This window comes from Nannobrachium achirus, assembly GCF_963921795.1.
Source record: "Nannobrachium achirus genome assembly, chromosome: 20".
Taxonomy (NCBI): Eukaryota; Metazoa; Chordata; class Actinopteri; order Myctophiformes; family Myctophidae; genus Nannobrachium; species Nannobrachium achirus.
The window spans coordinates 34313299-34328891 of NC_137827.1; the positions used below are offsets into that span (position 1 = coordinate 34313299).

General features: G+C 44.6%; 1 protein-coding gene across 2 annotated transcripts in view; it reads left to right on the forward strand.

Annotated features, from left to right (window-relative positions):
• The window catches only part of plekhh1 (pleckstrin homology domain containing, family H (with MyTH4 domain) member 1), a 62504-nt gene that overhangs the window by 31109 nt on the left and 15802 nt on the right, over window positions 1-15593 (forward strand). For both annotated transcript variants that reach the window (XM_080750554.1, XM_080750555.1), the window contains exons 7-19: window positions 376-558; window positions 1435-2222; window positions 3296-3374; window positions 4902-4993; window positions 5958-6105; window positions 6614-6750; window positions 7471-7581; window positions 8349-8435; window positions 9134-9292; window positions 10724-10804; window positions 11276-11455; window positions 12957-13068; window positions 14581-14693. In XM_080750554.1, coding sequence (XP_080606680.1) covers window positions 376-558; window positions 1435-2222; window positions 3296-3374; window positions 4902-4993; window positions 5958-6105; window positions 6614-6750; window positions 7471-7581; window positions 8349-8435; window positions 9134-9292; window positions 10724-10804; window positions 11276-11455; window positions 12957-13068; window positions 14581-14693 — 2270 coding nt within the window. The remainder of the gene's footprint in view (window positions 1-375; window positions 559-1434; window positions 2223-3295; window positions 3375-4901; window positions 4994-5957; window positions 6106-6613; window positions 6751-7470; window positions 7582-8348; window positions 8436-9133; window positions 9293-10723; window positions 10805-11275; window positions 11456-12956; window positions 13069-14580; window positions 14694-15593) is intronic.

The window sequence follows — 15593 nt, forward strand, 5'->3', positions numbered from 1 at the left end:
CCAGCATCATCGTACAAGCCCGTCTCACAAAAGCAGTGAAAACAGCAGATCTACAAGCACACAACGCCTCGCGGTGCGAGGCGTTGTGTGCTTGTAGATCGGCTGTTTTCACTAAATCATTTTCAAAATGAAAAATGCAAACGAACGGTTTTGGACATACAAGGTTTTCACCCGAGAACGACGATACACTACCATAGGGCTCAGATCTTGGAGTAGTTCAGCATTTTGCTTATTAAAGATCGTTAGAAAGGACTAAAGAACACATACATACACATTATATCATAAATATAGAGCCATGTAACAGTTATTTTTACAAAAGAATATATCACTCCCAGTCCCCTCCCCCTTTAACACATACATTCGGTATCCCTGCAGTTCTCCTGGAGAAACCTGCAACCCCAGCGCCCGGCACTACCTCTCCGGTGACCGACGCCCATCTGGTGCCCAACAGCCCCCTGTATCCTCCCAGCTGCCCCGGCACACCGCCAGCCCAGGACGACGGCTGGCGACAGGCGGGGCCCCGCGCAGCCCCCTGTAGCATTAAGACCTCGCCGTCAGGTGTGGCCGCCATGTAATTCACATTGTCTTAGCAGGGACAGGCAGAGCAAAGCTTTTGAAGCGGCGGGGTGTGTGCTCGAATATGAACTGGGCAATGTCCTGTCACAGAACCAGACAGGACCGGTAAGGGTGGAGCACACAGGGTGAAATGAAAAGACTTTGGGATTAGGTGGCTGGAATCAAAACAAACGCGCCTGTCGCTTCAATAGCCCGTCTCTGCCCCCATTCATGCTATCATGACCATCTACTGTACTATTGTCTCACATTGTTTTCTTAACCTCAATCTTGGGTCTTGATTTCTTAACCTCAATCTTTGAGCTTGATTTAAATGTAAACCAGGGGTCTTCAATGTTTTCAGGCCAAGGACCCCCTAGCTGAGAGAGATGAAGCAGGGACCCACTCTACATATTGTATAAATGTGTGATGCAGATCTTCATCATTTTCATAGATAGATTCATAGACTTGTTTAACAGCTCTGTCATCAGCCTATGTTGGATTCATGTTAATGTGACATTTAACTTCTTAAATCATCGATATTTTGTAAACCTTTCACTATGTACTTGGTCTGCTCTTTTTTTACCTCTACACCAAACCTATTTGCAGACAGGCTCTCAACGCCTCAGCTCAGCTACAAGCTCAGCTACAAGCTCTCAACGCCTCACAGCGCGAGGCGTTGAGAGCTTGTAGATCAGCTATTTTTGGCTAAAGTTCTCCTCGGAATATGGATGCAAGGGTTCAAGTTGTTAATTTAAAAGAATTATCCTATCAAACAAGGATTTGGCGGCCCCCCTGTAGTAACTCTGAGGACATCGTAGGGGTCCCGGATCCCATGTTGAAGACCCCTAAACTAAACGTGCTTTCTCTCTCACCTTTCAGATGTAAAGAGGTCTCCTGAGCAGCCAGCCAAAGGGCCGTGTCAAGGTGACATAGGGAACTATGACGCTCACTGTCCGAGTCGGGGCAAGGAGGGCCCTTGCAGCCATATGTCCAACAGTGGTCTGGATCATCTGCCTCCCACCAGGGAGCGGCCAGAGGGCAGAGCCGGCGGCTACGACAGAGACAACTCCTCCGACGAGCTCAACACCAAATTCCGCTCCCAGTGCCTTCACTCGTCCTCCTCGTCTTCCTCGTCTTCTTCCTCGGCCTACGAGATGGCCCACGGACCCGCCACCCGCAGTACGCCTCCCCCCGGGATCACCCCCAAAAGCCCGCTCTTGTCTCGCTCTCCTTCCACCAACCACCCCTTCCCGACAAGTCCTCTCCAACACCAGGCCCGCCCGTCGGGCACCAGCATGACTCTGCCCAAGGTGCGGACCCCTCTGACTCCCAGGGACAGCATTCAGCTGGTGAAGAAGCACTACAGCCAGCCTCAGCCCAGCCTGGACCGGCTCCACCACCTCAACGTCAACATAGACATCATGACCTCCTCGTCCACCCTGCAGAGCTCTGGCACCGCCACCTCCCCCTTCGCCCAGGTCGTGGAGGAGACTGACATTGACGACGGCCTTCCTGACAGCATGGAAGGGGTGGTGGAGGGCCAGGGATCGGAGGAAGAGCCTTCACGCGACGGGGTGTCCTTCGTGGGGCTCGCGGAGGAGCTTGTGCGCCTGGATCCGGAGGTTCTGAAGCCCCCGACACCTCCCTTGCATCGCTTCCCCTCTTGGGTATGATTAGAGGACCTCCGTCTTTGTTGTTTGTAAAAGGCTAAAAATGTGTTTAGTTTGGTAAAAGACATAACTGTTCCCGCATTGTCTTCCCTTGCAACGACAATACGTATTCACATTATATTGACGGTATTGTATTGCAGCCATTGTCATGTACTTAGAATTAGAATTATGTTTATTGCCAGGTATATGTGGAATTTGTCTCTGTGAAGCTGGTGCATTACACTGAATAGCAATATGAAATTATTAAAACATTTCTCAAAATATAAAATAAGCAAGCAAACATTTACTCTACACACTTTTCCAGCTCATTGGCCTTGTAGTTAACTCATCTGGTGCCGATCCCGAACTAGTTCGGCTTTATTTCAATCCAATACAATCTTTTTTTTATTAATTCACTTACCCCGAGCTGCTTGTAGAGTCGTGGGTGGTCCTGGCTCGCTAGCCGCTAGCCAGCTAGCCGTTCTACTCTGTCCGACGATATATTCCATTAAAAATGGTTTAAAATACATTTTTGAGCTCCCCAATGTTCACCCGATGTTCGGCGCCGCTTCCGATGAGTACACGAGTGTGCCGATCCCGAAGTAGTTCGGCTTTATTTAATTAAATTAATAAAATGATAAGAGGCCTTCTGAAGCCTGGCTTGATTTTTGTAGCTACTAGCCGAAAGCTAACAACGTCCCGGCCGGCCGTAATTTGCGAACGCAATCGCCAATCTCCGCCTAATCCAATGAAAGACCGCATCTTTAAAGGCTTATATCTCTTTTTTGTGTTTTAGGAAAGCGGCGCGAGGTTTATTTACGGCGAAATCACCCAAAAATGATCTTTTAGATGACAAAATGGGAATAGCCATTCTGTTAGCATCTTCATCCGGGACATTTCCATGCCGTGCAGGAACGTGAGCACGTCAGGTCCTGGAAGCTGAAGTCCTGGAAGCTAAAGCGCTCGCCTATGAGAGATGCGCTGGCATTATTTGGCCCCTAGAGGGCGCTGGCGCTCAAAGAGTTAAGAGAAGAGACTATACACATGTTATAGATTACATTATATTACAAATAATTTGTCAATTACTACAGGAGAGTCGCATCTACGCGGTGGCCAAGTCAGGCATGCGGGTGTCAGAGGCTAATCCTGGAGCCAGGGGACCTGGACGAGGTGAGTAACCCGCCGGCGCTGGGAGAAACACGAAACCAGCCATTCTCTCAGTCCTCCCTCGTTGCCAAGCACAATATTTATATGACAGTATGGCATTCACCTGAAGTCCAAGCGCATACATTCTAATCCAGCAAATACAAAGACATAAAACGACCTTCTATCCAGCTGTATCTGTCTGTTGTGTTCGTGCATGCGTATATGTGTGTATATATACAGCACGGTGACTCAGTACTGTGAAGTGACATGTCATTCTTGTGCTGAAGAGAGTGCGGTGGGTGAGTGTACAGGTAGTTGGTCAGATCTGTCATTGCTGCCTTTGATGTCACTTCCTTTTTTCCCTGGGGCGTTGCACACCTGTGCAGGTGCAAGCCCCTCGCTGGCTTTGCGAGGGAGGCTTTTAAGAGCCCCCTTTAAAGACGCAGAGGGAGAACAGAGGGGGGAGTGTTGGGGTGGATGTGTGGGAGGGAAATCCTGCTTTTTAACCCATTTAGGCCTAGAATTATTGAATGCTTTAACCAGTGAAAAATAGCAGATATACAAGCTCACAGCGCGGCACCGAGTGCCGCGCTGCGAGCTTGTAGATCTGCTATTTTTGAAAAAGTCGTGAAAATGTGTGCAAATCTTTGAATGTATGTATTTTCAAAGTGAACGTTTGTAACTCAAATTTTACTTCTGGGGGGGTGGTCCCTGGAACTAGATATTTTGAGATGGGGGTCCGTGGCCAAATACATATCAGTTTGGGGGTCCTTGACATGAAAAGGTTTGAGAACCACTGACATAGTAGTCTCTCAAGAACAGACTAACTGAGCTCCAAGGACCTTTTCTTTGACGATGGCTGGCCAGATGGCTGACATAGAAAGTAAACAGGGTTTTTCAAAAAATCTTGGAAGGATTCAAAAGACACTTATAGAATTGGGTCAAAATTCTAATTTTCACGATTTTTCAAAAATAGCAGATCTACAAGCTCGCAGCGCGGCACTCGGTGCCGCGCTGTAAGCTTGTATATCTGCTATTTTTCAATAGTTAAAACATAAAATAATAATACACAATACTGTAGTGTGTAGTACCGTTCTGAAAGGGTTAATCAGCTGTGATGAAAAGAACAGGGACCAGGGTGTAATTACATATCACCATGCTTTTAGGCGACTACATTCACTTTGAGACTTGACAGCGTTCAGAGCTCTACGTTTACTGAGTGTCTGCCTGGTATATATCTCATCGACTGCCAAATGGGCTGTTTTGGATGACTTCATAGGTTGCTGTCAGATGAATTCTCTCCCTCGGTTTCTCCTTCGAGTGCTGTTGGCATATTCTGTGCTCTGGCCAGACATGGTTAAACAGATAGTCTGAAATAAACACAAGTTGCTTCTAGTTGACATCTCTGTTTCAACAGTTTGTTCTTCTGGAATCGGCACACCTGTTGCACAGTAATTACTGGAAAAGGATGAAGCCAATAGTCTTTAAAGTGTTTTTGTTGTTTTTTGCATCTTTCGTTGAATATGTGTTTTTTTCCTGTCTATGTTTCAGGATCCAATTTACCCCAGTATCCAGCAGCAGGTCCATTTACTACCATGATCTACAAGAACATCAACGTGCCTGTGTACACTACACTGAAGGGGGTAAGGGGATAAAAACAATGTTCCTTATTGAAAGAACATTTTTTGGTACAATGGGCCCGATTCATCAAGCACTTTACAGCCAAATTACACCCATATTTTGATTTTACTGGCATTTAGGACAATTCCCAACTAGGGGTCAGATTCAGCAATGTTTTTTTGTCTGGAATTGTGAAAGTAAGGCAGAAATATAAGCCAGATTTAGTCACTTTATTTACACTATATTTACGACCAGATTGATGAACCAGTCAGTATTCTTCGTACTGATTTAGTCAAAAAATGGCTGATTATGGCAGATACAGACATTTTGTGCATTGACCTGAGTTCTGTTGTACATGTGACCACTTGTATTGGTGCAACGGCACACAAGACTTGGTCAATACCGCTGGGTTGGGTTGGCCAATCAGGGAAGCCGATGCCTAGTGTCCCCCACAGACACAGACATTCGGTGCGTCTTCCAAAGACCCCTGGACAGATAGATAAGGAGATTAAGGACATGAGTGGTTTTATGGATCTGGTCCAGACGAATTCCTACTCGGCACAAATGATTCCCAGGTCATCAGCGACAAACACAGCAAGTCAGTCAGACAGACAGACAGACAGACAGACAGACAGACAGACAGACAGACAGACAGACAGACAGACAGACAGACAGACAGACAGACAGACAGACAGACAGACAGACAGACACTCATTACTGCAATTGATAGATTGATAACTACAGTATAACTATATTGTTTTACAAAATGGTTCTAACTCAAGTTGATAACAGTGCTGGATAATACTTGGTTCACTCCTTTATTCCCTGAACACCAAATCTCTTTGCCGGAAATAGCCGATCTACAAGCTCACAACACAACATAACATGACGTGTTGTGAGCTTCTAGATCTGCTATTTGCCCTGAGAACATGGAGTGTGGGTAATGCTGACCTCCTTATATGTATGTGTTTTGTTTGTGCGTAACAGAAAGCCACTCAGATCAGCAGTGTCCCTCTGCCTGATGATGACTCTGGGTCAGAGGATGACAGCAGTTCTCTGGCCAGCTTGCGGACCTCCATGCTTAGTCCTGACAGAAAGGGCAGCATCCCAGGGAGTCCTCGTGCTGTCAAGAGAGGTAAAGGATTTCAATTAGTTTTTCTTTCCCTTTTCTGGCCTTGCCTGTTTGTGCGTGTTTGTGCGTTCGTTTGTTAGCACGAGTCAACTGATATGGACAGATGTTCATTCAACTTTGTTGGAATGATGAGTAGGTTGGCCCGAAATGATGGTCAAGGTCAACTCGAACGGATTGTTTAGTTTAGTTTATTTTGGTCAGTTTAGTGGTATTGTGCAATAAAAAAAATAAAAAAATAAAAAAAAGATATTTTTAACCTGACCAAAAAGGTTAGGCTGAAGCCATACCGGTAGGTTATTATGCCTACCCCTTTTCAAAACAAAGATAATTAATCAATCATCTTATTCAAGTTATTAATTACTTATTGCCTAATTTTTTGAATATGTTTAATGAGCTTCACAATTTCACTTTTTTATCAAGGCTGTTCCACAATGTTACTCAGAGATGTCGGTGCGTGTAGGGTTTTCCCAACCAGCTGTGTTTGTTTCATTGGTCCTCTGCTGTCCTACAGGTGTGTCCATGTCCTCCATCAGCTCAGAGAGTGACTACGCCATTCCGCCAGATGCCTACTCTCTGGACAGTGACTACTCCGAGCCTGAACACAAAGTCCAGCGCACCTCTGCTTACTCCTGCGAGAGCACTGGACCTGTGAGTGGGGATATTCTTCCCTTTCATTTATTTTTAAATCATGCTTAACTTGCTCCAAATTGTAATTGTGCTGGTGTTATTTTTCTTAATATTGTTTTGTGGTTTTGTTACGGGATTGTTTTTGTTTTATGTTTATTTGTAAAAAAAAAATAATATATGTTTGATGTTTGATATTCTATGTAAAAAAAGAAAACTTGCTCCAAATTTAGTCATTATGCCAATTACCCATGTGGTCCCTTTCACTGCTCTGTTTCCCTGGGAGGAAATAATGCATGCAGAGGAACATGCTATTGTTCCCAGTTCCTGTCTGTCAAACAGACCCCTGTGCCAACCGGACACAATTGTCATCTTGCTGTTTGCTGTTGTTTACTGCTTAATGCTTTTTCCGCTTGCTGCTCTTCCTTCTGTCGCTGCTGCTTAAGTTTGCTGCTCACCCTCCACCACACCCCAGCTTCAACCTAGCTGTTTTGGATCTTCTTTTATGTGCTACAACATAACATCTGCCCTATTGGCAGGGGAGGTGTACCTAAAAGAAGATCTAGTCATCACCCAACCCTCTTCACAATTTTTGTGATTTTTATTCAATTGAGTTTTCCTGACTGAAATGGATTAAGATGATTAAATCTCAAACCTAAATGCAGTTTGACAGTGTGAGCCATCAGATTGTCATGCATTTTGGTCAGTTGTGTTGAATCATGTTCTCTTATTGTGTGTATGTAGGAGACGTTGGAGAAATCCGGTTACCTGCTGAAGATGGGCAGTCAAGTCAAGGCCTGGAAACGACGGTGGTTCATCTTGAGGAATGGAGAAATACTCTACTACAAATCTCCTGTGAGTTTGCCTCCCTCTCACTCACTCCAGTCCAGACAATACTTGGGTGGTGGTGGGGAACATCTACTATCCAAGCAACCTCAAAAGCGGGACAAAACCTCCGCAGTCAACAGTGGTTTCAGTAGGGCTATTGAACCAACGTGAAGTGAAGGCACATTTACATAAGTGTGACATCATCCATGCTGTTTCAATTTCATGGTCGTGCATAACCTCCCGTGCAACCTCCCGATGCATCTAGTGGTGGAGGCCACAGTTTCGTCATTTTGACGGAGGATGAACCACATGCAAGGACGGGCTGATTCCACACAGCACCGCGAAACTTTGAGTGAATTAGCTAATTGTGTGTCCCTGTGTGTACTGTGTAATGATACGTGGTAGCGGATAACACACACACACACACACACACACACACACACACACACACACACACACACACACACACACACACACACTCACACTCACACACACACAGTTTGTAACTTTTAATTTCATTTTGAACTACGAGGTAGGTACCCTGAAATCTGACTCTCTGCATTGTGTTTTTGCTCATGTATATTCTCATATTTGCTCATGATTCAAGTGTGTGTGTGTTCAGAGAATTGCCATCCTAAAGTGTCCTTACAAGTATAGTAATACTGTGTGTGTGTGTGTGTGTGTGTGTGTGTGTGTGTGTGTGTGTGTGTGTGTGTGTGTGTGTGTGTGTGTGTGTGTGTGTGTGTGTGTGTGCGTGCGTGCGTGTGCGTGTGTGCGTGTGCGCGTCTCTTCAGAGTGACGTGATCAGGAAGCCTCAGGGTCAGATGGAGCTGAACTCGTCCTGTCGTATCACACGTGGAGAAGGAGCACAGACATTCCAGGTGAACGTGCAGGCATTGGGAATGCTCTGTGTGGAATCATCCATTAGTACCAGTTACAGTAGATTCAAGTATCACATGAATGATTGAACGTACGGGCACTTAAGGACACACGCGCGCGCGCACACACACACGCACACACCCACAATGAATAGCACAAAAAGTAGACACACACGCACGCGTACTGAATCCCCTTCTTAAAGCAGTGTGATGGGCTTTGCATTCCAGAGACGCGGCTTAAGATGACATCAGGTACAGCATGGCTGTGGAATGTTTCCCGGCTTTTGTTGAAGGCTGATTCTCATCTTCCTCTGACAACATGATGCCAGTGGTGTAAAGTAACAAAGTAGATTTACTCAAGTACTGTACAATTTTGTGGTATTTGTACTTTACGTAGTATTTCCATTTTCCAATACACTTTACTTACTAGTTACTTTGCAGATATAGATGATTATATTATGATTATATTATAAAACATACATTAATCCACTTTAGCCGTATTTTATACCTAGGCTTTTTGAAAATAGACGATCTACAAGCTCACAATGCGTCACATCGCGATTGATACTTTTACTTAGTAAAACATCTGAATACTTTTTCCACCACTGGATGAAGCCATCTCACTCTGCTTCTGCTCTGCGTTCTTCCAAATGTATTCTTATCTTCCCTTGTTTTTTTGTTTTTCCCTTTAATTGAATCAGTTGATTACAGAGAAGAAGACCTTCTACCTGACCGCAGACTCCCCCAACATCCTGGAGGAGTGGATCAGAGTTCTGCAGAACATTCTCAAAGTGCAGGCCAGCGGCCCTGTCGCCGTGGAGACCACCGCCAAGCCCACCGTGAGAGGCTGGCTCACCAAGGTCAGGGGTTCAGAGGTCACTGGGCCGGGGGTCACGGTTATCAAGCGTATGAAGTTGAAGATTCTCACAGTTCTTGTGTTCATGTCACTCGCTGGAAATCGGCCAATTTCGACATGTGGCACAGTCATACTGTACAACAAGGGTGTAAAGAGGGCGATACAGCTATTCAAATGAGAGAGGTCTGTGAGGTCTCAGACAGATTCTTGGACAGCCTCTCTCACGTTGGGACCTGGCTATTGTGGCAGAGCCGTTGGAATGTAAAATCATCAGTGTTATGTTAACCGCTCGAACCCTAGCGTACCTTTTCAGCCAGCCACGCACCATTTTGCTCAATTATGTAAGTTGTCTTCACTGAGGTCTGTCTGTCCCTTAGCTATAGGTTGAGATTTATGCTCAGACGGACCCTTTGACATCAGAGGAGTGTGGTTGACAGGTCTCTGACAGATGACTGACAGCCCCTGGCTGGCTAGTGATTGATCCCTCCCTTCCGCCCCATTAGCTTTGATCTACAGGCTATGACGTGATGAGAATGAAAGGGTAGCCAATCTCGCGCAGCCTCACGCCACACAGTTAACCTCAGTGACCCGTAGTTAGCGGATGAACAGCTGGCTTTGTGTTGAAGGCCTCCTCCGGTGACATCATTGCCCTCACTCGGATTTCTAAGCCTCTCTTGAAAACATTCCATCCATGATGAATGATTATCTGCACCAGCCACGGTCCCAGGTTCAAAATGGATTTTTCAGCATGCAGGTGAATCAGGGTGGGAAATGAGTGCACTGTACAGCTGTGGCTTTTTTTTTCTTCTTTTTTTCCCCAGCTGGCAGGAATCAGCTGTTGCTTGATTCACGTTTCTCAGTTCAGTTGAAAAGTTTAAATTGCTTGAAGTTACTGGAGAGGAGCTCTAACGTTCTGCACACCCATCTGTAGAGTCCTAGCATCGACACCTACAGTACTTAAGTTGTCAGACCTGGAAAGAATGATTTGTTTTCCTGACACACTGCATCTGTTCTATCGTACTGCAATAGACTTGAGTCACTGTAGTCAGACAATAGTATGGCAACTGAGTGGCCGTATAGAAGAGTGGATAGAGTCACCAGATGACATGTGTCCCTGAGCATGGCACTTAACCCATAACAACTCCCCCTGTGCCCTCAGCTGAGCCACCTGAGTCACCTGATCTGCTGGGTGAATACAGAAAAGTAATTTCCCCTCCCCTAGGGACCAGTAAATAGTAGTATACTCCATTTCCCTTTCCTTTGTCTTTCTCACGTTCCCATTTCAGAGTTTTACTACAAAATGGCTAGGGTTGATTCTTCTTTGTAGTAGAATATTGAAAGAATAAAATACATTTATTTGTTGGATGAATTGCAGTTTCTACAGATCACATTTCAAAGGGACTCACATGAACACCAATTCTCTCTGCACTTTCAGGTCAAACATGGACACTCCAAGCTGGTGTGGTGCTCTCTGGTTGGCAAGGTGTTTTATTACTACCGCAACCAGGATGACAAGGTAGGCATTCAAAAATGTCCAAACATTAAAAAATATATATGTTTTAGAACTTGTGTTCACAGCATTTGTATTTCCTCGTTTTTAATGTTTAACTTATGTAAGAACTACCAGCTGACCGATCTAGATGTGATTTGTTTTAGTTTTTTTCTAATGGTAATTAATTTCAAATTATTTAATCCATTTATTAAATGGATTAATTTATCCATTTGTAACTTTGAGCTAACCTATATACTTAGTTGACCATGTTTCCCCAGGTTCTATACTAGGACAACTACTTTTTTCCCACCCCGCATAATCTCTTTGGCAAAAATAGCTGATGTATCCTAATGTTTGCCCTCAGAATAGGGACGCTAGTGTTCAAAGTGGGTAAATGAATCCCGAGGATGTGACTGTATACTCATGATCTCCCTGTCTTTTTCCATGTTGTCTTGCGTTTCTGATGACATCCTGGTGCCTTGTTCTGAACACCAGCTCCCTCTGGGCCAGCTGCGTGTGCGGGAGGCTTCCGTGGAAGAGGTGGACCGCTCCTGTGATTCAGACGAAGACTACGAAGCCGGAAGTCGAGGTTTCCTGTCGTCTCACTGCACACTGGTGGTCCAGCCCCGAGAGCAGAGCCCCACCTACCTGCTCATCGGCACCAAGCAGGAGAAGGTACCAGATAAGGCCTGTTAGCTCAGCATGGTGAGAGTGTGGTGCTAATAAAGCAATAAGCCACAAGAGGCGAGTGGTTACCGGGGGAGTATACACCGGCTGAGAGGCGTTGGGAAACACGAGGCGTCAGCGTGGCTTATTGCTTTTCTAAAACGGTCACAATATTGCAACATGAAAATCATAGCATTGCATTATTTAAAGAAAAAAGTACACTTCTCCGCCACCAGGAAGAGACATTTCCTTGCGTTTACCAGCCACATCCAGGAATGGAATTTACGGAAGCCAGTGTGTGTTTACAAAGTCACGTCATTCTTTTTGCCAAAAAAATAGGGAAACAACACTTTAGATCAGTCTCATGTTAAGAAGTTAAGAACCATATTCGATCCATACACATGTTTATTTTCATCCAGATTTAGCTGCTATGTGGGTGAACATCACATCAAAACCGCTAGCATAGCAACCTAAGCTAAACAGCCGAGTGGTGCCTGGAGAATAGAGGGTGCTTGTTGCCTTTACAAGCCCCGCCCGGAGCCATTCAGTCACTGTCCTATGCATGCGGGCGGTGCTTAGAAGCACCCGCACGGCAGGATTTGAGAGGAAATCAAACGCTCGCTTCTCTAGTTCAGCCTCACGGCGCAGTGGAAAGAAATAACGCACCTGGCTTTGATATAAACTGATTCAAGGTGTGGGTCTCAGGTATACCATGGCAACCAGCCAATCAGAATCAAGGAATGGAACTAGCCGTTTTAGAATTGAACATAATTCACACTGATATTATTTCACTCTTATGTCATGCTCAAAAGACGAATCTCCCACCCAGAGCATGACATCAGAGCAAATATGTCTGCCTTGTGAATATGTTCAATGACACAAAGGTTCCAGGTTTATTCTCCATACAGGTCACTGTTGCATGTTTAGAACACGTAATTTTTTTTTTTCGAATTTCCCCCAATTAAAGTATAATAATCTAAGATCATTTTATCTTCCAGGGACCTTTTTGTAATTCTTTTAACTTTTGTAATTGCATAATTTTCCCTGTTATGTACCCAAATTATATTAGCAGATGAAAGAGTTGAATCCCCAGGGGGACTATACGGTAGGTATATGTGAAGGGAAGGTCAGGTTCCTACAGTACAGTATGTCCAGCATGTAATTATCTAAAACATTTGTTCACTGCTTTTGTTCAAATGACCTTCAGTGAAAACTAAATTACATGTCGGACCGTCCACATGTCATTACTGTGTGCCTGTCCAAAAAGAGAAAATCATAATCCAGAAATCTAAATTTAAATACCTTCTCATCCCAGTAGTAGGAAGACAGCAGCTCCCAAGCCATCTTTTCTTTTCTTTCTTTTTTTTATCTTGTCTGTATTCTGGGTTTCAGTTTCTCCAGGTTTTCAGAGTTGCGGTCATCCTGCAAATATATTTTTTCCCCAGTTTTTTGCCCATCCTGTTCATTTAGTTTTTACTTACATTTGACCATGATCTGTTCTCTCTGCCAGGACACATGGCTGTACCACCTGACTGTGGCCGCTGGCAGCAGTGCCAACTTCAAGGTGGGAACAGAGTCTGAGCAGCTCATTGGTAAACTCCTGGATGCAGAAGGAGACCCAGGTGAGACGCCCTCATTTTTACACTATGGGCCTCTTCAGAACCCCTATAGCCCTGGCTTACAGTTACAGCTGTGTCAGTATGCTCACAGCCTTTCACATTTACAACTCTAAATGTGGGATATCCCCACCCTCAGTCCAGGCCATCCGTAACGTTTTGGGGGTTATAATCAAAAACACAGCAGTTAAGATCACTAGTATGCAACAAACTTAGAACAAAAGCAACAGAACGTTTGTTGTCCAATCAAAGATGACTGTATGCCTGAGTTGAACGTAAACTGGTTGTAAGCTTTGAGTGTTCTTCAAACTGCCTAGTCTTGACTATTACAATATCGAGAAATGTCGAGAAATCAGATTAGGAGTCATAGGTGTTAAAAGTTGCTCCTGCCCACCTTGCAAAGGCTACAGCTGAGCTGACAATCTGTCCATGACACCTTTATGTGCCTGCATAAGAGTAAATATATCTACAATACTGGGTGAATGCATGAATGGTAAATAAATAAATGGTAAATGGTGCATTTATATATGATAGCACCTTTATCCAAGGCACTTTACATACATTCACACAAACATGCACCGATGGCAGAGGAAACCATGCAAGGCACCAACCTGCTCATTGGGAGAAATTAGGGGTTCAGCGTCTTGCTCAAGGACACTTCGACACTAACTCTGAGGGAGCCCGGGATCGAACTGGTTCCCAAGTAGCCGCTCTACTTCCCAAGCCATTGCCGACTCAGTGAAGGAATAACATTATACCATTACTTTATACCCCTCACAAAAAGGCGACTTCCCTGGTAATTAATGCCGCTCTTTGAGTTGTGGCAAAAGGGGATGGTTACTGTGGGTAATCAATCCACAATCTCACTACCATCGTTGGCACAGTACACATACATTCTATGACCAATTTTAGACCCACAGACGCTAATCGGTGGCCAAGCAGCTTGGTGTGTCACAGCCTAAAGATGTTAACCCTGAGCTCTGCTTTCAAGTGTGAATGCTTTACCCGGGGTTTTACTCTAAACTGAGGGTTAATGAGTATGAATGTGAAATGAGGTTAAGCTAGCCTTGGGGTTTCTGTTGCCTAGTGTTGACTGTAGCTTAGCACTGGGTGAAGAAATGAAAGTGTGAAAATCCTTTATTAATGACACATTTTCTTTATGAATGTTGTTATTCAGCACAGCAGAGTGCTTTGTCAATCAACAGTATGATAAAAGATATGTTTTAGAAATCAAATTCAGCTCATTAGATTAAGTCTCAGGAAAGTCTCTGTGGGAGAGGATCCATATTTATAGTCAGCAGATGTTACATGTTATTTTATCCAGGCCCACTGAACGCCTTAATCTAGACGGCAGACAGTGTTTATGACTGTCTGTGTCAATGATTGTCAGCTGTTGGGTCACTACTGTTTTGAAACTCAATATGTCTATCTCTGTGTGTGTACGTGTGTGCATACGTGTGTGTGCGTGCGTGCGTGCGTGTGTGTGTGCACGTGTGCGTGTCTTCTACTCATTTCCAGACTCTGCGCTGTGGAAGACTGAGGCCTTGTGTTTCAGTAAGGAGGGTCTCAGATCCCCTCTCACCACTCTGCCATCTGAAGCTCTGCAGACTGAGGCTCTCAAACTCTTCAAGGTCTGTCTGCATTACACTGCTACGGTTACAGTTTACTCTTTACAATTCAGGCATTTAGCACAGTGATTCTCAACCTTTTCAGGCCGCGACCACCAAAACAATCACAAGTTACATTTTGTATAACACGGTTCTATTGTGAAAATAGCCGATCTTGCTGCGAGGCGTTGTGAGCATGTAGATCGGCTATTTTTGCAATTTCTGCCTCTAATATTTCACAATTTGGCCAATGTTTAATTTGTCATTTTAGAGGTATTAAAAAGTCCTTCAATTGTCACTTTAGAAATGCTCAGATACCCTCTATACACTTAAACTTTGTTGGTTTGTTTACTGTTGAGTGGGAAAACAATGTTGCACGTTAAGGTAATCATCTGGGGACCCCCCCCCCCAAATAATGTGGGGACCCCCCTGGGGGTCCCGACCCACAGGTTGAGAACCACTGATGAGAGAAGACGCTCTCATCCAGAGCGACTTACAATAAGCAAGGTAATCACATACTACATCAAATGCGGAGACAGTGGCCTCAGTAAACTAGGATCGCAGGTAAATCAGGAACCTAGCATCAGGCTCAGCAATATACGATCAAAATAATCATCTGTATATTGAAACTATAGGATACCAGGTAAACAATTAACCTAGCATCTGTATAAATAACATGCTATCTAAGGTACATTTTCTCACATTGTGGTCAAGCAACAAAAACAAATGACCAAGGACAGTTTATTTTTCCTTTCCACATCTCTCTCTCTCTCTCTCTCTCTCTCTCTCTCTCTCTCTCTCTCTCTCTCTCTCTTTCTCCTTTTGTCCCTATCTCAACTTGTCCATGCTCTATTGTACTTGCTCTCCCATTCTACTTTCCATCATCATCCATTCCCCCACCACCCCTTTCCCTTCCGTTCCTCC